The 23,768-nt window shown below is 47.9% G+C and overlaps 1 protein-coding gene across 8 annotated transcripts in view; it reads left to right on the top strand.

Annotated features, from left to right (window-relative positions):
• Window positions 1-23,768, top strand: part of LOC144772352 (sodium/potassium-transporting ATPase subunit alpha-1-like) — a 3,188,308-nt gene that overhangs the window by 747,163 nt on the left and 2,417,377 nt on the right. For all 8 annotated transcript variants that reach the window (XM_078656610.1, XM_078656616.1, XM_078656614.1 and 5 more), the window contains one exon: window positions 18,386-18,445. In XM_078656610.1, the coding sequence (XP_078512736.1) occupies window positions 18,386-18,445 (60 nt within the window). The remainder of the gene's footprint in view (window positions 1-18,385; window positions 18,446-23,768) is intronic.

The raw sequence follows: 23,768 nt of genomic DNA, 5'->3' as shown, positions 1-23,768 counted from the left end.
GGTACACATCATGAACTCATGGTGTTTAACATAATACAAGCACCCCAACATGGAATAATCTTGGGGCTTCCATGGTTACAACTACATGAACCTGTTATCCAGTGGAAGAACAGAAAGGTTCAGTTTGTGTCTCCTTATTGTAAGGACCATTGTTTCCTTGGGTTACACAACCCTTCGCAAGCGTTGGCCACGGCTGCAAGGATAGCAACAGCCGCCGAAAAAGAAGTGTCTCTCCCACCAGGTTCTCCACTTGATGTACTCCCGCACAAACTCTGGAAGGCTTTTAGGGAAGAGCTGTTCCCTCCTCTCCACGCAGTCTGCTGCCAATCTCTTGACTCCGCACAGGTTCCAGACAGCTGGAAGCTGGCGGTCGCCTCCCCATTGCTGAAAAAAGAATCACTGGACCCCTCCCGCCCCGCTAATTACAGACCCATTTCACTACTTCCCTTTCCAATTAAGATTCTGGAAAAACTGGTCACGAAACATCTATCCAGTTTTTTGGAAGCTAATCGTTGTCTGGATGCGGCGCAGTTTGGTTTCAGACCAGCACATGGGACTGAAACGGCCTTGGTGACTGTTTTGAGTGACCTTCGTTCGCGGGCAGACTATGGACAAGCAGCCTTTTTAGTGCTGCTTGACATGTCGGCAGCGTTCGATACGGTCAGTCATGCCATCTTGACCAGGAGGTTGGAGGAAGCTGGTGTGTCGGGCCTGGCTCGGGACTGGCTGGTATCATATCTGACCAACAGACAGCAGGTGGTGGCCCTGCCCCCCTTTAAATCCGCCATCAAAAGGGTTGGGCAGGGAGTTCCCCAGGGCTCGGCCATCAGCCCTATTCTCTTCAATCTTTACCTCTACCCCCTGGTCAAGTTAATTAAATCTTTTGGCATTTCAGTCACCAATTATGCTGATGACACCCAGCTCATCTTCTCCTTTGAGGGGGAGAATGCGGTGTCTCGGGAGACCTTTCACCGTTGCATGGTCACCACTGCCACCTGGCTGAGTAACAACTCGCTGCAATTTAACAGCGCCAAGACCGAGGTGCTGCACTGCTCAGTTGACCGAGCCCCTCGACCATTACCCCAGGACTTTTGGCCCCCTTCCTTCCAAGGCACGCCAGCTGCTGCAACATCAGTTCGGAATTTGGGTGTAACAATGGAACCGAACCTACAACTAGATGGTTTCATTGATAAAACAGTTTCCACCTGTATGGGCTTGCTGCGTACTTTGTGGAAGATTCTTCCTCTGCTCCCTGCCCACGCGAGACCAGAAGTAGTGCGCAGTGTCATCTTGAGCAGACTTGATTACTGCAACGCACTGCTTCTGGGGGCACCTTCCAAAGCAATAGGTAAGCTGCAACGAGTGCAGAACTTCGTGGCCAAGGTAGCACTTTCCCGCCGACGTTCTGACTCGTCTTCCATGGCACTCAGAGACTTGCACTGGCTTCCCGTCCCCAAGCGGATTGAGTTCAAAGCTCTATGCCTGGCCTTTCGGGCCTTGCATGGACTGGGGCCTCTACCTTTACAGGAGCTGTTCTCCTGGTATACCCCCACCAGAGCCCTTCGGTCAGCTTCTGCTTCGTTGGCTATTGTTCCCAAAGTTCGGAGAAAGCGAATGGGGGGCCGCTCCTTTGGCTTTACGGCATCCAAGCTGTGGAACGGCTTACCACGGTCACTTAGGGGCTCTGGAAACTTTCTGTCTTTTAAAAAAGAATTAAAAACTTACCTGTTCCCTAGACCAGTATAGACTCTCCTTTTTGCTGTCAAGGCTTTTAACTGTGGTGGGGGACCTGCTTGATCACAGCGCCAGGATGCCCGTCGGGTGACAGTAGCGTTCTATAAGTGGGTTATACATACATACATACCATGTTACAGAGCCTTTGAAACGTTTTTTTGCGATAAAGAAGCTGAGACGCTTCCTCCGCACAGGGCATATGATTGCCGCATCGACCTTGTTCCAGGGGCAGTCATTCCCAATGGTTGAATATATGCCCTCACGTTACCGGAAAACGAAACCCTCAGGGCTTACCTAGATAAGTACCTTGCATTGGGATTTATCCGGCCGTCCAGGTCTCCTGCAGCCTCGCCTTTATTCTTTATCCCAAAGGCGAACGGCGAGAAAAGGTGTTGCATTGACTACAGGGCGTTGAATACCATCACCGTCAAAAACCAATATCCGTTGCCGTTGATTCCGGTGCTCCTAGAACAGGTGAGATCCGCTGCCATATACACTAAGTTGGATCTTCGAGGAGCTTACCACCTTGTTAGGATCAGGAAAGGAGACGAGTGGAAGACGGCCTTCAAGACGCAGTATAGACTCTACGAGTATCTGGTCATGCCCTTTGGGCTATGCAACGCCCCGGCCGCGTTCCAATACGTCCTCAACGAGGTATTGCGAGAATACTTGGACAAACATGTCGTTGTGTATATCGACGATATACTTATCTACTCCGGTTCCACTGAGGAACATGTACAACACGTACGCTTAGTTCTAAAGGCTTTGCAAGCGCATCAATTGTTTTGTAAAATCACAAAATGTGAGTTCCACGTGACGACGGTGGAGTTCTTAGGAGTTATGCTCACCCCTTCAGGCCAGGTGATGGCAGAAAGGAAGGTCCAAGCAATTAAAGACTGGCCACGCCCGATTAATGTTAAGGACGAACTTCTACAGGCGTTTTATTCAAGGGTTTTCGGGGATGGTGGCCCCCTTAACACGTCTCACGAGGAAGAACGTAAGTTTCCATTGGACGGAGGAAACACAATCTGCCTTCGACAATCTGAAAGCAGCATTTTCAGCTGCTCCAGTGCTTGCGCATGCCAACCCTGAACTGCCGTTCATTGTAGAAGCAGACGCTTCTGAAGCTGCTTTGGGAGCAGTGCTTTCTCAAAGAGAAGAAGACTCAGGGATGCTGCACCCCATTGCATATATGTCGAGGAAACTCAGCCCGGCGGAAAACAACTACACCATAGCGGAAAAGGAGCTGCTGGCCATTCGCGATGCATTCCTGGAGTGGAGACATTGGCTATTGGGAGAAAGACATCAGATCACAGTATACACAGACCACCGAAATCTACAATTCCTCCGGGCAGCAAAACATTTAACACCTAGACAACTGCGGTGGATGCTGTTTTTTGAGGAGTACCGGTTTATAGTAACCTTCAGACCCGGCATTCAAAACAAGAAAGCAGACGCACTAACAAGACAGGAAAATCCTGGTCAACATTCCAAGACCCCCGTGCGAACCATCATTGAGCCCTCAAAAGTAGTAGGAGCCACACAAACACTGGACTTTCTAGAAAAAGTGAGAACTGGGAGTCAAACATGTGTGTGGAGAACGTGGCTACGCCACCACCCTGAGTGGAAGATGAAACAGGGGATCCCGATGCGGGGAGCACAGATCCTTGTTCCTACGGTTCCTTTACGACGAACCGTGTGTTCGTGGTGCCATGAAGTACCTTGTGCAGGGCACATGGGATTTGTAAAGACACTTGAGAAAGTCATGAGACAGTTCTGGTGGCCGACGGTTCGGCCGGATCTACGTCAGTGGATTGCAGCATGCACAAAGTGTTCTCAGATGAAGGCTGATCGGCAACAACCACAGGGACTGTTACAACCCATGCCCACTCCGGAACTCCCCTGGGAAAGATTTTCCGTTGATTTCATAGTGGGTCTTCCCAGAGATCAGGGGAAAACTTCCATAGTAGTAGTAGTCGATTATTTGACCAAAATGGGGCACTTCGTAGCTTGTTCTCAGGTCCCCACGGCAGGCCAGTTGGCACACATTCTCCTTGTAAATATAGTCAGGTTACACGGGCTCCCGAAGGATATTGTGTCTGATCGAGGGGCACAGTTTACAGCTAAGTTCTGGAAGGCCTGGTGTTCTGAATTGCAAATTCAGTCCTCTTTGTCTACCAGTTTCCATCCGCAAACCGACGGACAAACGGAGAGGCTGAATCAAACATTGAAACAGTATCTTCGTTGTTACGTGCAGGAAAACACGGACTCGTGGGTGGATTGGTTATGGGTGGCGGAAATTGCCTATAATAACTCACAGCATTCATCTACCCTTCATTCCCCATTCCTTAGCTCCTATGGTTTTCATCCCCGGTTCACTCCCATGTTAGCACCAAATTCTTGTACTAAAATACCCGAAGTCAGGGAGAGGTTGTTGAGGGTTCGCAAGGTACTCTTGGCAACACGGAAAAACCTCACAAGAGCTAAAGCTCTATACAAACTACAGGCAGACAAACACCGCAGGTCTGGTCCAGAGTATGAGAAAGGGGACTTGGTATGGTTGTCTACCAAACACATCACGTTCAAAAAACATAGCGTGTTCAATCCTCGTTTTATAGGACCTTACAGGGTGTTGGGACATGTGAACCCGGTGGCGGTTAGGTTAAGGCTGCCCGCTCACTTTAGGATTCACCCTGTGTTCCATGTATCTCTCCTGAAGCCATCGCGATGTCCTGTGCGCCGTGCCCCCCTGCCCATCTGGGTTCGGCAGGACAGAGAGTACGAGGTGCATCGGGTACTTGATTCTAAGTTGGTGAGGGGCCGCTTGTACTATCTGATTTCATGGAAAGGCTATGGTCCGGAGGAAAACTCTTGGGAGCCGGCGAGGGGGGTCCATGCTCCCAGACTGGTGGCCAGGTTTCATTGCTTGTGTCCGGAACGTCCTGCGGCTGTTTCCGTACCTTTGTAAGGGGGGATGTACTGTCATGTTCAGCCTGAGGGGTTTTCGGAACCCGTTTCCTGTACTCGAGATACGGGAGGTAACCGAACTACAACTCCCGGCAAGCCTGAGAACGTTACGCACGTTGCGCAAAGAACGTGCGCAACGATCAACAAAAGACCGGAAGGAGGAAGAGGTCTTCGCCGATAATTCTGGTTTTGTTCTGGAGCGTTGGGTGAGAAGCGGAGGAGGTCGGTAAGCAAGCGGACTAACAATTCAGTTGTTGTTTACAGTGCCGTGATTCTCGAGGGACGCTTTGGTTGCACGCAAGGGCGTGTAGCGCTTGTTATTCATTGGGGTTTTTTCCATTGGCTGAAGGAGAAAACCATAGCGCTGGGTGTGAAAGGAACACTCGGCGTCTGGGAGCTTTTGACATTTGAATTTGGGTTGCACGATTCGGTGCAGCGCGATATCAGCAAGGGGAAGCACTACCTGCCTAATTACGATATAAAAGTAAAGGAAGTCGTTATCCTTGTTTTGGAACTTGATTTGAATATTTCTAGAGAAGAGACTCTAGTTGCTTTGGTAGGGAGTGTGAAACAAAAACCTACACAGGCACTGCCCTTACAAACAGGAACTTGGGTGTATGGTTATTGGTTGGTGTGCCTCGCTAACACCAGGTTGCAAGAAATAACCATTACTGTTGTTATATTGTTGTTTTCTTTCCACCACATGTTTCCTGGTTTCTTTTGATTTGTGTACATAGGAGACTCCAAGTGAGGTATACGTAGAAAAGATTATCTCCCCCCATTGAAGAAAGCACTCAATGCATATTAGGTAGGTGTGGCCAATATCTGGAGTTGCGAACAGCCCCTTTTATGTGTTAGGGTCTGTTAGGTATATAAAACAACGTGTTTGTGCTTTGTTCCCCTTACAGCTGGGTGGAGAGCCTGATACCTCAACCTTGAGAGCCTATTATTGAATTGCATACGTTTTTTCCTTTACAGGTACGCTTAAGAGGGAAAGGGTCATTCCCTGGGTTGTATAGAGGAGAGAGAGAGAACACGTATTATCTGGTTAAGGGGGGGTTTGTCTAAACCCACTTGTTCTTTGTCATTTCAGGTCTCCCTCCCTGCTGTTCCCTTCCTTTCCCTCCCTGGTTGAACACCCTTAGTTGTCTGTTCATATCTATCAGACTCTGAGGCGGTTCTGATGGGGAGGTAATAGGCTTAGCAACACAGCCCCGAAGAGGTCAGAAAGCAGAGCCTGACAGGAACGAGAGGGAGTGCTCTTTTGATAGACTGGTCCGGAACATTTGCTTACGCTTTTCCGCCCCTTCCTCTCATCCCGAAGGCAGTGACCAAACTCATCCGATCCAGGATGAAGATGATCCTGATAGCACCGGACTGGCCTCGCCAATGGTGGTATCTGCAACCTGTTGAAGCTCTCAATGTGTCCTCACAGGAAGCTTCCGTGCTGACCGGACCTACTGACCAAAATGGGGCGGAAGATTCTGCACCCCAACCTTCCCTCACTCACCTTGGCATTATGGCTCCTGAGGTCCTGCAATACGGCCACCCGATTCTCCCTCAGGACTGTATGAACATTTTGAGGGAGTCAAAGAGACCATCCACAAGGAGTTCTTACTCTTTTAAATAGAAGAGGTTTTACTTGTGGTGTATGCGTAATGGCTTTAATCCTACTAGTGGGCCTTATCTCCTTGATTTGGCCAAATCAGGTTTGAAGTACACCTCTATAAAGGTTCATTTGGCTGCCATTACATCCTACAGAAAATCACCTAACCAACCTTCTTTCTTGCAGCTTCATGTGATCAAGGATTTACTTCAGGGGTTGAAGAATGTTATTCCCCCTGTACGACCTCCTTCTCCTCCTTGGGAGTTGGATCTAGTTCTGTCCAAATTAATGGGTCCTCCTTTTGAACCCATTCATAAGGCCACATTACAGGACCTTAACCCCTTCCGTGCTCATGACGAGCTGAGCTCATCATGAGTTGCGCCGCTCGCATGCTCATGACGAGCTCAGCTCGTCATGTAACGCGGCTTTTGAAAAAAAGCCGCACAGCGCGAAAATAGCGGCCGCACGCATGCGGTTAAAGTTGCTTTTCTAGTGGCTATTACGTCAGCACGCAGTGTAAGTGAAATCCAGGCACTCTGCTCTAAGGAACCGTATACGGTTTTTCATCACAACAAGGTGGTTTTCAGGACTCATCTTTCTTTCCTACCAAAAGTGGTGTCTGACTTCCATGTCAACCAAACAATTTCTCTCCCCTCTTTTTTTCCCAATCCGGCTACTCTAAGCAGAAAGGTCTCTTCACTCACTAGAGCTTAAGAGGGTTCTTAAATTCTATTTTGAGGGAACAAAGTTCATTAGAAAGTCTGACCAATTATTTCTAAATTATGGTGCAATTAGGACAGGTTTCCCACCCTCAAAACAATCCATTTCGAGGTGGATAGTGTCCTGAATTAAGCTGGCTTATCAATTGGCAAACAAGCCTCTATTGGTTTCCCCAAAAGCTCACTCCACTAGGGGAAAAGCGGCTTCAATAGCTTTCCTACATAAGGCACCGATGGCTGAGATTTGCAAGGCAGCAACTTGGAAATCAATACACACATTTACAAGACACTATTGTCTTGATTCCGACTCCAGAGCAGATACCCGAGTAGGCCAAGCCTCGTTGAGGAATTTGTTCCAATGCTAGCTTGATTGAAGTTATTGTGTTTTTTCAATGTATTTTTCTGCTTGAGTTTATGTTTATCGCAGAAAGAGTGGATGGGCTTGCTACTCGATTCATGTGCTTGTGACTATTGATGAAGATCCCCTGGAAGAGAAGGATAAGTTACTTACCTGTAATCCTAGTTCTCTTCCAGGGGTATCCTCATAAAAGTCATCAGCAACCCTTCCGCCTCCCCGGGCAAATGATCAATGTAAATGTCATCTCTTTGTGCCCAGGCCTTCGGGTCTCTGCAAAGAACAACTGACCTAACGGTCACCTCTGAGGCATGATGGGAAGCTAGGAGTCATGGCTGCCTTAAAGGCACTGTGCCAGTTTTCTATGTGTTCCTATCATTTAGATTTTTACACTAAGGTTTCTACAATATAGCCTGTGAGCTGGCAATGCTTTCACTCCTCTTTGCAGGATTATGCTTTCTACTGTGCATTAAAGCAGTTTCAAATGTACTTTGTTTTTCCCTGCATTTTTTGTTTGTATATATGTGCAAAGGAAATTCTTATAGCATTACTCAGTCCTTGATTATTGGAAGGCTGCATTGTTGTTTTATTGTTATAATATATATATTTTCACTTGAAAAAACCTAGGATTCAGGGATGGTATAGTTAGTTGCACATTTCATTCGTACAAAACCAGAGAAATTCGAACGTTATAGTTAGTAGAACTAACGATAACTTGCGCCCCTGCAATGCACTGCTGATGACGTCACATATCACATAACTTATGACATGGTCAGTGACATCACTGGTGACAACAGCCGATATCACTAGTTTTCCAGCACTAGCTTCTGCAAAAAAAATCGCCACAAAGTATCGCAACAACTAACGCTAATAATATGCAGAGTAGGCGTTCCCGTGCAAAAATAACACAAAAACACCACTTCCTGATATTTTCAACGAGCAGCCAAATCTGCGGTGCAATCCAAAAACAGGTGATAAGCCGTGTTAGCAGTAAGAATCTAACATCTGCCTTTTACTGGTGTAAAGCAGGACGACTATCTACAGTGTGAAAGGGAGCCCAGCCCAGAATCACATCTGAAGACATGTCATAGAGATACTGATCATGCACCTCCGACACCCAAGAAGGCCACAACACCCACTGCCACCACCCTCAGGACCTTCCTCCCCGGACCACCCCCCTCCCTACTACCGCCAAGGCAGTGCAGAACAGGACAGCGGACCTTCCAAAAACAGCATGGTTCCTCAGCCACACAATAGCTGAATGTTGGGAGATGTGGCAACCAAGTATGTGTGAAGGACGCAAGTCACCCATCAATAATAATGCACACAATACCAAGTGTAGCGGTGATGTGCTGGACAGACCTCACTATGCAGAGCACAAACCTTTCCATGTGGACATATACTGTTGGTACTTGTAGTGTTGTGCACAGTGTTCTGGTGGATACATCTGCCAGTGGATTCCTCACCTTGTGAATATCCCCTTGCGTCAGCAACATTCGGAAATTCTTTTTGTAGCTTCGCGCCGACATGGACGATGTCACAGAGGCAAGACACCACGCGCGACTCCGCTGACGTCACCGACTCCATAATAGGCCCACGCCGACGTGATGACATCAGTTCCCTTTTTTCCGCGTCGTCAACGCTAACGGTTTCTAGGGATCCTCTGTAGCTGTTGGTAACTTTGTTACTGTTTTGTTTCATTTCGGTGTCCTTTTGCTTCTTTGTGTCGAAATGTCTACAAAGAAGACTGGATTCAAGCCCTGCGAAGAGTGCTGCAAGATGATGTCTATGACGGATCCGCTGCATCTGGTATTTGAGTTCGGACCATGACGTCGAGGAATGTTCTTCCTGTAAGAAAATGAATCCTAAGACTCTCCGTGAGAGGGAGGCGAAACTCCTTGTTGCAAAGTTGAAGAGCAGGAAGGACAAGAAGAGGTCGAGGTCACGGACCCGTAGTGCGAGGTCGAGGTCTTCCTCGAAGTCACGCTCGAGGTCGTCTTCGGTGCATGCTTCGAAGTCATCGAGGAAGAAGCACAAGAAGAGATCTCATGAGTCTCGTCATCATTTGGGGATGGACTCGAGCTTAAGACCGAAGTTGCAGGTGAAGTTACTTCACAAAGATGTGGAGGCTCCGACTCCGGAAGTTCAAGTCTCCGAAGATGAGGCTTCTCCGGTGAATTAGCCTGTTCATTCTCCGAAGCCGACGTCAAATCCTTCTCCGGCTCCGACTCATTCTTCTGACCAGGAGGGTGAGGGAGAGGAAGAAGATGGAGGAGAAGAGGAGGCTCTGTTGCCTGCGGGTTCGTCGACCCCGGTTCACCAGCCTGAGGTTGAAGCCGAAGTCGAGAAGACTCCGCTCCCTCCAGAGCAACCTGTGGGCTCTTATCCAGCTTTTCCTACTCCTGAATGCTATGTATGGAGTGTATTCAAGAGCTATGTACCCCTCTGGTGCACCGGTTGGTCCCACGGGTCCATTAGCATACAATCTGGGTATCCCCCAGACTTATGCGCCTGCGCCTTTTATGCCGGCTCCGACGCCGCCTTGGCTTTACTCGGCTCCACCGAAGCCTTCGACGCCAAGATCTTCGACGCCGACACCCTCGACGCCAATGCCGAATCCGATCCGACCTCGTGTTCAGCGGTCTGGTCCTCCGGCTTCGGGCTCGACGCCAGCCCCGGCTCTGACGGAGTCGATTCCGGATCCGTCGACTTCATTCATGAAGGAGAGGTCGAGGCGTGTGGCACAGAGACTTCTGGAAGAGCAGAAGTATCGTGAAGCAGAAATGGAAGAGGGTGAGCTGCAGGATTCAGAGGATCTTTTCGATGATCTGAGAGAGGCTAGTGGCCTTGAACTGTCCCCTGATTGGGATTTGGCCTCTATTTCTGACACCCCTTCTAAGGATGTGACACCTTATCACGTGGTCATAAGAAAGACTGCAGACTTGTTGAATTTAACACTTCCAACTGCAGAGTATAAAGCTAATTTACTGACTGAAGTCCTTCATTCGCCTACCTCTGTGGTCGAGCCTATGCTCCCTTTTAATGATGCTTTGGCGGACCATATATCTGAGGTTTGGCAAAGACCGCTTACAGCCCCTGCTGTTTCGAGGGCGGTTGCAAGAAGGTACAGGGTTGGGTTTTGCAATAAATGTAACCAAATCTCACCTGGTTCCCTCCCAGCGCAACCTGTTCATAGGTGCAGTACTGGATACTACTGTTGGTCGGGCATTCCCTCCACCTCAAAGGATTCGCGACATACAGGAAATGATTCCTTTATTTCACAATGGAGCGGTTGTTCCAGTCCTGAAGGTCCTTTGTCTGCTCGGTCTGATGGCTTCTTGCATTCTGTTGGTCAACCATGCACGCTGGCATATGAGGGCACTCCAGTGGTGCCTCCGCAGGCAGTGGAATCAACACAACGGAGATCTCAGGGAGTCCATCAGGATCTCCAGAGAAACTGCAGCGGATCTGTCTTGGTGGAGTGTGGAGGGCAATCTGTCTCAAGGAAAGCCTTTCCAACTTTCTCCAGTGGTGGTCACAGTGATAACGGATGCGTTCACTCTAGGGTGAGGTGCTCATCTGGGGGATCTGGAGATCAAGGGTCTTTGGAATTGCTGGCGATTCGTCAGGCGCTCAAGGCCTTCCTCCTTTCCCTTCGCGGTCAGTCGGTTCAGGTCCTGACGGACAACACCACCGCGATGTGGTATGTAAACAAGCAGGTAGGAGTAGGGTCGCAGTGTCTCTGCAGAGAGGCTCTGCGTCACTGGTCCTGGGTTCAGGATCATCAGATTTGTCTGATGGCAAATCATCTGGCCGGAGTTCTGAACGTGCGTGCAGACAGTCTCAGTCGGCAGTTCTCAGCCGACCTCGAGTGGAGGCTTCATCACGTCTTTCGGACGTGGGGGTCTCCTCAGGTGGACCTGTTCGCCACTCGTGAGAATGCTCACTGCCCGTCCTTCTGCAGCCTCCAGTTTCCGATGCAGGGAGCCTTGGGGGACGCGTTCCAGTTGAGTTCGGACTCGCAACTCCTTTACGCGTTTCCTCCCATACCCTTGATTCCTCGGGTTCTGAGGAAGATTCGCCAAGACCGGGCCCAGGTCATATTGATCGCCCCGGATTGGCCAAGAAGGGTGTGGTACACAGATATTCTCCACCTCTCCTCGTGCCCGCCGCTCCGTCTCCCTCTCAGGGCAGATCTCCTCTCTCAGATGGAGGGGCAGGTTCTACACCCCCACCTCCAGACCTTACACCTTCATGCCTGGAGATTGAACGAGGGAACCTGAATTCCTTGTCTCTCCCACATGACGTGGTGGATGTCATTCTATCGGCCAGGCGTGATACCACCAAATCTATCTATTCTTACAGATGGTCTAAATTTGTTACTTGGTGTGGGGAGAAGTCCATTGATACTTTGAGGGCTCAGTTGTCTGATATTCTTCAGTTTGCACTTACTTTGGCTCAGCAAGGGTTTGCTGTGGCTACGGTCAAAGGTTATCTTTCGGCCTTGTCGACTTTCTCTGCCTGCCGGATCAGCCGTCTTTATTTAAATCTCCTGTGGTTCTGAGGTTTATAAAGGGCCTTACAAATACATTTCCTCCTAATCCCTTTATTGTGCCTCAATGGGACTTGAATCTTGTGCCTACATTTCTGATGGGTTCTCCTTTCGAACCTTTGTACAAGTGTCCCATGAGACTTTTATCTTTTAAGACCGTCTTCCTAGTTGCAATTACCTCGGCAAGGAGGGTAAGTGAGCTTCAAGCTCTTAGTTCAAAGTCCCCATTCTTGACCATCCATGCTGAACGAATGGTTCTTAGGACCAGGGCTGATTTTCTGCCTAAGGTGGTAACTCCCTGCCATCTATGACAGTCCATTACCCATCCTACCTTCTATCCTCCCCCTCACCCTTCCATGGAGGCGGAGCGGCTTCACCGTCTGGACCCTAAGAGGGCGGTGAGCTTTTATCTTGATAGGACTAACGTGTTGATGACCAGCTGTTTGTTGGTTTTGCTGGTTGGAAGAAAGGAAGAGCTGTTCACAAGCGCACGCTTTCGAGATGGATAATTCTATGCCTCAAGATCTGGTACGCCCTGGCTGGTAAGGAACCTCCAGAGGGTATAAGAGCCCACTCTACTAGAGCTAAGTCTTCAACATCTGCTTTGTCTAGGGGTGTAACTGATTTTTGGAGATTTTAATCTATGGGACAATGGGTCCTTGGGGAGCCATCTGAGGGGTCTGAAGGACATCTGTGTTAACTGGGGCCTTGATCAGCTGGTACAAAAACCAACCCACTCAGGGGGACATATCCTAGACATGGTCTTTGCCAACCAGGCCGAGACTAAGGTGATTGATATCCTACCTCAGTGCTGGACCGACCACTCCTTTATCCATTTACAGATCTCCATACTCCCTGAGGGGAACGGAAGTGAGTGCCCGGTGACTTATAGGAAGGGACGGAATTGGTCTAAATTACCAAAGGATAAAACAAAGCCTATATTTATAAGCAATATATCCTATGATCCAGAGGAATCGGTAGACTTGAACTATCAAAAGTATTATAAACACATCATAAATACCCTGGATACATTTGCCCCTCTGAAAAATATACAAAATAAGAGGAAACCATCTGCTCCCTGGTTTAATGAGGAGCTGAAATCCCTACGCAATGCACGCCGACAGGCAGAAAAGAAATGGCGTAGATGCTATTCAGAGCCGGATAAAAAACTGCTGAAAATGGAACAGGCAAAATATAAAGGAGCTATTGCCAAAGCTAAGGCACTCTTCTATGCCACTACTATTCTTCAATCCCCTAACAGCACTAAAACCCTTTTTAATATCATAAGGGATGTCTCACACCCCACTTGTATGAGTAATAAGGTGGTTCCTACTCAAGAACTATGTGATGAGATTGCATTCCATTTTGAGGAAAAGATTGCTAAAATTGTGGGGGGACTGAAGGAGGAAAGGGCTAGCTGTAAAGAGGCAGTGGCACAGATAGAAGAAGAGGAACCTCTACCAATATTGTCATCATTGGAAAATTTCACCCCTCTTACAGAGGAGCTCTTTTTTAGTCTGGCCCATAATGTGTCATCAGGGTCGCCTCTAGACCCCCTTCCGCATAGGATCTGGAAGGAATATGAGCCACAGTTGTTCCCCTGGATGCATCAGATTTGCCGTCAATCCCTTGAGGAAGGCACAGTGCCAGAAGCATGGAAGCAGGCAGTGGTTACCCCCCTGCTTAAAAAGCCTTCGCTGGACCCTACTATTCCGGCGCACTTCAGGCCCATATCCCTCCTGCTCTACCCGATAAAAATCGTGGAAAAGGTGTTCAGTAGATCCCTGTCAGGATATCTGGAAGACAACTGTCTATTGGACAAGGACCAATTTGGCTTCCGCCCAGGCCACGGAACAGAAACTGCATTGGCAACCATGCTGGACACTCTTCGAATGCGAGCCGACATTGGCAACTCCTCAGTCTTGGTGCTGTTGGACATGTCGGCCGCATTCGATACGGTTAGCCATGCAGTTCTGCTAAGTAGGCTAGAAAAACTAGGCGTGAAGGGCAAGGCCCTGAGGTGGATACAATCCTACCTTACAGGAAGACAACAGGTGGTGACCCTAGCACCTTTTTCATCTCCCAAGTCCCCAGTCAGTCATGGAGTACCTCAGGGCTCCTCGATCAGCCCTATTCTTTTTAATCTTTATCTGCAGCCTCTGATCCCCATGATCAAATCCTATGGAATAGATTTGATAAACTACGCCGACGACACCCAACTGGTGTTCTCCTTAGAAGGAAGACAGGCGGGGACCATGGAGACCTTTCAGAACTGCATGAGCAGGGTCTCCAGGTGGCTGAAAATAAACTCCCTCCAATTTAACGATGGTAAGACAGAGGTAGTCTACTGCTCGTCAGCCAAATTGAGTCAGCAACCTTCCTACGAGATCAGGCTTGCGCCGGGAGCTGATCCTTGCATCCCAGTCAAGACCGTGCGCAATCTAGGGGTAATGTTTGATGCGGATCTCCAAATGACTTCTCAGACCAATAAAACCATCAGTGTCTGCTTTGGATTGCTTAAAGCGCTCAGACAGATTTTGCCCCTTCTGCCTGATGAGTCTAGACCGCTAGTGGTTAGGAGTGTGATCCTGGCCAGACTGGACTACTGTAACTCCCTATATCTAGGGGCCCCCTTATACATCTTACAGGGGCTCCAGAGGGTCCAGTCCATAGCGGCCAAGCTGGCACTTAAAAGACCTCGCCGCTCTTCCACTACGTTGGCGCTCAGAGATCTACACTGGCTGCCAATCGGGAGTAGAGTCGCTTTTAAGTCCTTATGTATTGTGTATAGAGCCCTGCACAACACGGGACCTATTCCTTTACAGGAAAGGCTCAACTGGTATAAGCCCACCAGGTCCCTGCGTTCCTCTAGCCTGGGTTTGGCAGCAACCACCAGGATCAGGAGATCGAGGATGGGAGGCAGAGCTTTCAGCACTTCCGCATCTAGGCTGTGGAACGAGCTTCCCCAGAACATCAGGCAAATTGACACTCTGCTAGGATTCAGAAAGAGCCTGAAAACATGGCTGTTTGCCAAAGTATATTCCCCTTGATTTTATCTAATAGATCTGGCGGCTGTTTTATATGTCATGACAGCCAGTGTATTGTTGTTCTATCTGACTACTTCCTGTTTGGGTGCCAGGATACCCGTAGGGTGACAGTTGCACAATACAAATAATAAATACAATACAATACAATACAATACCTGTTGAGGATATTTGTAAAGCGGCAACTTGGGCCTCCCTCCACACTTTCGCGAAGCATTACTGCTTGGATACCGAAGTGAGGAGGGAAGGCCTCTTTGCGCGTTCTGTCCTTCAGGATTTTCTGGTATAGGAGACTCCGGGACGGGGGACTGATGTGGGAATCTATTCACAAGGTGAGGAATCCACTGGCAGATGTATCCATCAGAAGAACAAGTTACTTACCTTCGGTAACGCTTTTTCTGGGATGTTGTCCTCTGCAATGCTTTTGGTACCTCATTCTCGTCTCAGAATGAGACTTATTCAAGAAGAGCTAGACAATCAATAGCTTCAAGTGACGGGATCATTCAATGACCTGGTGAGGATAACCCTGGTCATACGGGCAGCCTTGCTTTGGTGGCAACGCTCCAACAATATCTCAACCGGACTTACCTTCCTTCCTCCAACACCGGAGTTCATTCTTACTACAGATGCTTCTCTCAAAGGATGAGGTGCGCACCTTCAAGATCTCCGCATAAGAGGGAGATGGTCAAAAGCGTTGGCAAAAATGCACATCAACTTCCTGGAGCTTCGGGCTATATTTCAAGCTTTACAGGCTTTCCTTGCAAGACTTCAAGGATCCTTGGTCCTTATAAGGATGAACAACACCACTTGCCCGCATTACCTTAACCAGCACGGAGGAACACGCTCTCACATTCTATCTCAGGAAGCTCAAGATATATGGAAATGGCTGCTTTCTTACCACATTTCTACATTTCTATACAGGTGGAACACCTGCCGGGAATAAACAATAGTCTAGCGGACACCACGTTGAATTCTTGCCATGAATGGGAGCCAGACCAGTCAGTCCTGTAACACATTTTCCAGATGTGGAGCAGGCCCAACTTCGATCTCTTCGCCTCTGAGACAAATCAGAAAAGCCCATTCTATGCCAGCTGGAAACCATAGAAAGGATCTTGTGGAAACGCTTTTATTATGAGATGGGCCGGGATTTTCACTTACGCATTCCCGCCCTTCCCTTTACTCCTGAGACTTCTCAGAAAAGTGAAAATGGAACAGTGCCGGATGATTCTCATTGTCCCACGGTGGCCACGTCAGCACTGGTTCACAGAGCTTCTCCTGCTCTCAGAATGCAGACTATATCGCCTCCTAGTGTCTTCAACACTTTTGACATTGAGCAGAGGGCCAGATTCTCCATCCACAACCAGCCCCACTGCAGCTACATGCCTGAATTCTGAGTTCTCTGAATTCAAGGAGTTAGATTTGCCTCAGGACTGTAGAGATATACTTGCTAAGGCGAGAGCACCATCTACGCTTAAGACCTTTTTTCTGAAGTGGAAACGTTTCTGTTCATGGTGCCTTGATAATAATATACATCCCCTGGAGTGTTCTCCAGACAAGGTTCTTCCTTATCTTCTTTCACTAGCCAAGTCTGGCCTCGTGTTCCCATTGGTTAAGTTACATCTGCCCGCCATCTCTACTTGCAGATGTTCTTCAGTTGGCATTTCTCTTTGCTCTAACCGTCAGGTCAAGTAATTTATGAAAGGTCCCTTCAGAGCTTTTCCTCCTATTAGTCCTCCTCCTCCTGAATGGAGGCTTAACCTGGTTCTAGTGCTGCTCATAAGGCATCCCTCCGAACCTATTCACAGAGCTGAACTTAAATATCTCTCTTGGAAAATCTCTCTTTTGTTGGCTCTTACTTCCGCTAGGAGAGTCAGCGAAATTCAAGCATTTACTAGCAAACAACCATATGTACGTTTTACCAATGTTTACGTTCTCCTCAGAATGAACCCTACGTTTATTCCTAAGATTCCATCATCTTTCCATCCTAATGAGCCTTTTATCCAACGTACTTTCTTTCCCAGTCCTTCTACACCGGCTGAGAAGGCTCTACACACTGTGGATATAAAGAGGTGTCTCAAATTCTATTTATCACGTACTAAACCCATCCGAAGGTCGGATCAATTGTTTGTGTCATATGGTGGACAAAAACCAGGTACAGCAGTGACTAATCCAATATTTACAAGGTCGGATCAATTGTTTGTGTCATACGGTGGATAAAAACCAGGTACAGCAGTGACTAATCCAATAATTGCAAGGTGGATTGTATCAGCAATTCAATTTTGTCACTCTAAAGCAGGAAATCCTGTCTGTCAAGCCTAAAGCTCATTCCACAAGAGCAGTGTCATCATCAGTGGCGCTTTTTGCTGAATTGACATTTGACAAAATTTGCCGAGCAGCAACTTGGAAAAATTTGCATATATTTACACAGCATTACTGTTTAGATCTTGCTACAGAAGCTGAATCAGCTGCTAGTCAAGTCTTGTTACGCAGCCTTTTCCAATAAGGTAAGTCTCTGTTGAGAGGTGATAATTATATTCAATGCCTATGAAAGCTATTTATGTTACATGTTAACACTGTCTTATGCATAATGCTTCTCTCATATTGTGTTGCATATGTTCTGGATATATTGATGTATATCTTGTACGACGTATCTAATGTGATTCGTATGATGCTCATCATCCACCAAAAAACTAATGTCTTTTACTGGTAGCTATTCTGATTCAAGCATGTGAATCTATGAAAGATACACCAATACTGGATAAGAAAACGAGTTACTTACCTGTAAATTCAGTTATCCAGTATTGGTTTCGTTCATAGATTCACATGCGACCCACCCTCCTCCCCGGAGAGGCTTCCCTTATCACTTACTGTCAATTAAGCTTGAATCTCTGTGGAGGGTTCTAACGGGTGCTAGAGTGATTGGCTGTGTTTCTGATTAGATTCTTTTTTACAAAAGGACAAAGGTGGGCTAATTTAGTGACTGTGCAGTGCATTATATCCAATTGTATTATGTTTTATTACTTTTATGTATATATATTTTATTTGTACTGTGAGACTCCTACCTCGACGCCAGGGATGATTCAAGCATGTGAATCTATGAAAGATAGCAATACTGGATAACTGAAGTTACATGTAAGTGACTTGTTTTCTTGAGTGTGGTTTAGATACCATTTGGAGAGCAGGGTCGCCCCTGTTTACAGATACCCCAGTCTTGAACTGTAAGTCAGCCCTTCATGTGCCCAGCAATTCTGCCTCATGTTGAAGCATTCGCATTGAGGTGGCAGCAGAACACAGCAAAGGGCACCTCCATGTCCTGTTGGTCTAAATTTCAGGTTCACTGTACATTTTTCACCTACATTCTGCAGAGTCTCTTTCCCTAACCTGTTCCTGTGTCTTTCTTGCCTCTAGGATGAACACAAGTATGCAGTGGATGAGCTTCATCAAACAGTTGGACCAGACCTGATACGTGTGAGTAGAAATATCTTTTACAGAATTCTGTTCATTTAGGATTGGGTGGTACAATTCACACCATTGTTAACTAGAGGTTGCAAGAACTGAGCTGGCGCACTAGTGTTAATATGTGCTATGCACGCTTTTTTGTCGCACTGCCAATGGTCAACTCTCTGACTGCTCCTTCAGAGATCTTTTCTTACAGTTCAATAGGGAACAAGACTTTACTCATCCCAGATCACACTGCATCCATATACTCAGGGGTTGGGATGTCCATTTCAGATCTGTTGGGCATGTTGCATTTTGCTAGATAGACAGAGAGATAAAAGCGACCTGTAATGCCAATTGGACACAATGGCATTGCATTGATAAATCTCAAACTAGATTAGAAGTAAACAGACTGCCTAAGTGAAGCAGGCATGATTTACTCCTTCTTTGTAAAGAGGAGAAATAGGTAGTAGTAGTCCCTATGAGGGAAATATACCTCACAATCAATATTAATCTGTTTTGTACACCTTACCACAATTTGAGTGTGAATAATTTTATCACTGAAATTTGTTCTGGGTGCTAAAGTATCCTAATACACCTACTATCCAAAGGTGATGTTAGCACTTTAAGAATTAATATTCATCCAAATGAACCAAAAACAAAATCCGGGTAGCAGCAACACACGTTGCCGTGGGTGCAGACTTCTGTCAGATCGCAAACTTAGCAAGATCTTACCTCCTGTTTTCAACATTGGCTCCACGGTTTTGCTTAATGTTTATTGCAATGGACGATACTTTTGGTCCCTAGAACATTACCGGATGTGAGTTGGCCCATTTGATATTTAAGAATGGGTCGTTATCACAGCAGGCCATACATTTCACAGCAGGCCATACGTTCCAACAGGGAAGTCCACACTCCTTACCGTCACTCGCGCTGTTCCGCAGAGTGAGTCAGACTCTAGTTTTCGGCTTGGGACTCATCATTATATGTTGGCCTGCGAAGCACTCTTACTGGATTACTTCATGTTTTTATTCCCATAGTGCCTTGAAAAAGTTTAAGAGTAGACGAAACACGTGTCAGCTAAATCGTGTGCTGGGAACTGTTTGAGAAATATAATAAAGAGTTAATGACAGATGACGTCTTTTGGACTGGTTCCATGTTCAGTACACCTGTAGTCTCATTAGATTGTTAATGTGAAATCCTGCCAAGGACTGTATCAGGAATTAGACATTTTCACTATTTATCCAAGACTGTTTTTTGATGGATATATTTATTAATGGGTGTGCTGTAACAGCTTTTGTTTTTGGTTCATGATTTACTCCTTCTGCTCTCTCCAGCTACCATCCCATCTCCCTTGCTTTCTACTTCTGTAAAACCAATGAAAGACTCATCCTTAACTGACTTCCTTCCTGCATAAGTACCAGTAACCTATGCTAATCCCTGCCATCAGGCTTCCTGAGAAGGAACTCCATAAGATGTCTTTCACTATGTGTCAGTATCCTTGACAACAGACCACCACAGCCACCTGCCCTCTCCTGAAGCCATCAGTGACGACCTGACATTGGACTCTTCTGGATCTCCTCATACCCGTCTGAAAGCTACTCATGAGTGGCCTGATGCTCCTCAGACTCTTGACCTATCCCTTAGGGGTTCTTGCCATGATCTCTTCCTCTGATCTCTGTCCATTCTCAGTGTGGTTTCGCCTTCTCTTTTGGCTTTTACCTTCTTTTCCTGACCACACCCAAAGCTCCTCCCCTTCCTTGCATACTTACCCCACACACACTTAGTGAGCGGTATCTGATAGAGACATCTAGCTCCATTTTCCTTAACTTTTGATTCTCTTCCAGGGGATCCTCATCAATAGTCATAAGCACTGAATATTCCCGCCCATGTACGGGACCCTGGAAACAATATAAAAATATATATGTAAAAACACATATATCTCGCTCCCCATATATGTACATACATATATTATTTTTCTCACACCAATGCAGCCCCAAAACCAAGGCTAGACAATGTAAACACTTATATAAATACAGCAATTAGTAAGGAACAAAAAAACACATTAGGTCAAATAGTCCTTGAACTTTGTGTTTTAATAAGTAAAACCACTCATAAATCCTGAAAATTGCTCATAAAAGACATTGTCAGCCATAGGCTGCATTGAGAAGCAATAACACAGAAACTGAAAGCATTTTCAGCTAAAAACTGGCACCGTGCCTTTAAGGCAGGCATGACCCCCGGCTTCCCATCATGCCTCAGGGGTGACAGTTAGGTCAGTTGTTCTTTCCGGCTCCTTCTGTCAGGACCCTGGTCAAACAACTCCCACCTTTTTGTGACTTTCTGTCAGAAATTCTTGGTGATTTACTTCAATTTTTGTATTCACTCGACTGTTTTTTGCCTCAGAGAGATAGTGCTGCTTTTTTTGAGCTAAAAAAAGGTAAATTTTTTTGTCAAAATGCCTTCGCTTTTTGACTCCTGCCCTTCCTGTGGGAAGAAAAAGGCTTGGACTGATACACATCCTGTGAGTATCCTCTGTCTTCCTTACACACATTCTGCAGGAAATTGTGATCACTGCAAGTCCTTGTCAAGGAGAACTCTCAAGGAAAGAGAAAGAATTCGAATTTATGGACTTTCTGAGAGAGGTAGGTCTCCAAAGAGACAGAAAAAGCGGAGGACGCGGTCGACGTCGAGAGATGTCCCGACTTGCTCTCCTGCGGCGTCGGGATCGACGTCGAAGGTTCCACCGACGACGAGTCAACTTCCCTCGACAGTGAAGACTTCGGCGTCGAGAGTCAAGGTAACTCCACTGCCGTCAACTGGGCGACGTGCAGCGTCAAGAGAGGTCTCGGTTGGAGCAGAGGAGCTCGACATCGAGGCCTCTACCGTTGAAGCCTTAGGTCCAGTCTTCGACGTCGCAGCCTCCGTCGATGCCTAGTCATCTGCGTTTGACGTCGAGGCATCCTCCGTCGGCGTATAGTCATCGAAGCTCGACGTCGAGGCATCCTCCGTCGGCGGCTAGTCATCGACGCTCGACCTCGAGGCACCCTCCGTAGTCGCCAGGCCAACGGCGTTCGAAGACGAGACATCCTCCGTCGCCGTCCAGTCATCGACGGTCGACATTGAGGCATCCTCCGTCGGTGTCCCATCATCGACGGTCGACATTGAGGCACTCTCCGTCGCCGCCAGGACATCGGCGTTCGACGTCGAGACATCCATTGAAGTCCAGTCGAGGGCATTCGGCATCAAAACCCCCTCCGTCGGCGTCCAGCTATCGACGCTCAACGTCGAGAAGGCCTCCGTTGACTTCTCCTCACAGGCGTTCGACATCGAGACAGGTGTCGTCAAGGCAAGGGTCTAAAGTACAATCCCAGCAGTCTCAGCCAGCAGTGGCGCAGCAGACCAAGACGTCGAGTTGTCCGGTTCCGTCTCCAGGTCAGCGGAGGCCCCCAAGATGAGCCTCAGCTGCGGAAGGTGTACATGGCTCTCCAGTGAGTGTCAGTCGCTCTACCAAGCGGAAGAGAACACCAGAACACCGTGGTTCTCAGAGTCGCTCGAGATCCCAGGCGTCTCCTGTGAGCCTGTCTTCATCCCCCTCAGGCTCCTCTCCTGTTCATCGAGGTGGATCACCGGATGTTGTCATTTATTCATCCTACAGGGAGGGATCGAGGCGTTCTCCTGCACATCCCCCACATGGACAACAGGATCTAACACCTTCTGCACACTCCCCAGTGAGCGACACCGCGCAGAAGTCACCCAGGCTGTCTCCAAGATGGTATAGGCCTCGACACCACCAGGCTACAGACAAGGAGACGGCGTCTAGGATGCAAGAGCCTATCTCCAGGCCAAGAGAACAGTCACGCTCTCCGGTGAGGGCCAGAGAAATATCACGCTCCCCGGCGCGGCACAGAGAAAGGTCATGCTCCAGGGTGCAGTCCACCAGGCGAAGAACAAGATCTAGGAGCAGAAGGAGAGAACGAAGATCTCCAACTCCATCTTCTTCTCCTACACGCTCTCATAGGGACTACTCGCCTACTTTGACGGACTCTCCACCATCAAGGATATCTCAGATTGATGATATCTTCACGTTCCAGGACATACTGGGTAGGTGGGCTCTGAAACTGGGAGTGCCCTTAACAACTCCACAGATCAAGACCTCAGTGATCTTTGAGACTCTGCATCACAGGTCTGCACCCAAACCTCTGTTGCCGTTGGTACCTGGGATTATAGCGCCTGTGATGGAGGTGTTTCTCACTCCAGCGACGGTAAAAGCTGCTCCGGCGAGGATCCTCAAGAAGTACCGGTCGCCAGTGGAGGACCCTCTTTTTCTCAGAGCTGATCCGCCCCCGGACTCAGTAATAATCGCAGCAGTGAAAAAGTCCTGTGCGGTCGCCTCCTCCTCCATGGTACCTCCAGACAAGGAGAGCAAGACACAAGATTCATGGGGGAGATGAGTCTGTACTACTTCACACTCCTTCCTCAAGGTGTCCAATGCAGAAGCCCTTTTGGGGCATTATGACAGATCCCTGCGGGATTCCCTACAGCGTTTTGTGGAAAAGCTCCTCAGGAAGACCGTAAGGACTTTGAGGAGATTCTCTTGGAAGGCAGCCAAGTCTCCAATCAGGTCATTAGTGCCGCAGCGGACGGAGCTACCCTTGCGGCTCATGGCTATGCCCATGGAATATCACCAAGGAGATCATCCTGGTTACGCCTGACGGCTTTGAAACCAGAAGCTCAGGCGAGAATCTTGAACTTACTCTTTTCCGGGACGTCATTGTTTGGGGTAAGTACGGATGATGAAATGCAACGTATGAAGGCAGAGTTGGACACTCTCAAAGCGGTAGGGCTTGAGAAGAAGAAGGAGTTCAAAAAGAAATATCGCTCCTACAACAAAGGCTCTTCAAAACAGCGGGTTAAAACACCGCACTGGCAGAAGAGTCAAGACCAGCAGGGACAGCAAAAGTCCCAGTCCAGGGCAACAATTCCAACAAAGCCCAGTCGAAACAATGAGGCCTTCCTTCCCCCAGCGCCGTGGACCACTCCATTGGGGGGAAGCATCGCAGGGCAATTAATAGAGTGGCAAAGCATCACAAAAGATCGATGGTGTTGACTACACTTCAGAATGGATACTGTCTTCGTTTCAGTCACTCGCCTCCATCTGTTCCCCCGATGCCAACGTCGAGTCACCAACTACACCTTCTGGAAAAAGAAATAACTAGTCTCCTCGAGAAGTCAGCCATCGAGAGAGTTCCAGTGGCTCAAAGGGGAAAAGGAGTGTACTCCCGATATTTTCTGGTCAGAAAAAAGGGCCAAAAGGCGGAATACAGACCCATTCTGGACTTGAGAACACTCA

This window comes from Lissotriton helveticus, chromosome 8, assembly GCF_964261635.1.
Source record: "Lissotriton helveticus chromosome 8, aLisHel1.1, whole genome shotgun sequence".
NCBI classification, from domain to species: domain Eukaryota; kingdom Metazoa; phylum Chordata; class Amphibia; order Caudata; family Salamandridae; genus Lissotriton; species Lissotriton helveticus.
Note: the sequence above shows the minus strand (reverse complement) of the source record. Positions and strands in the feature narration are given on the sequence as shown.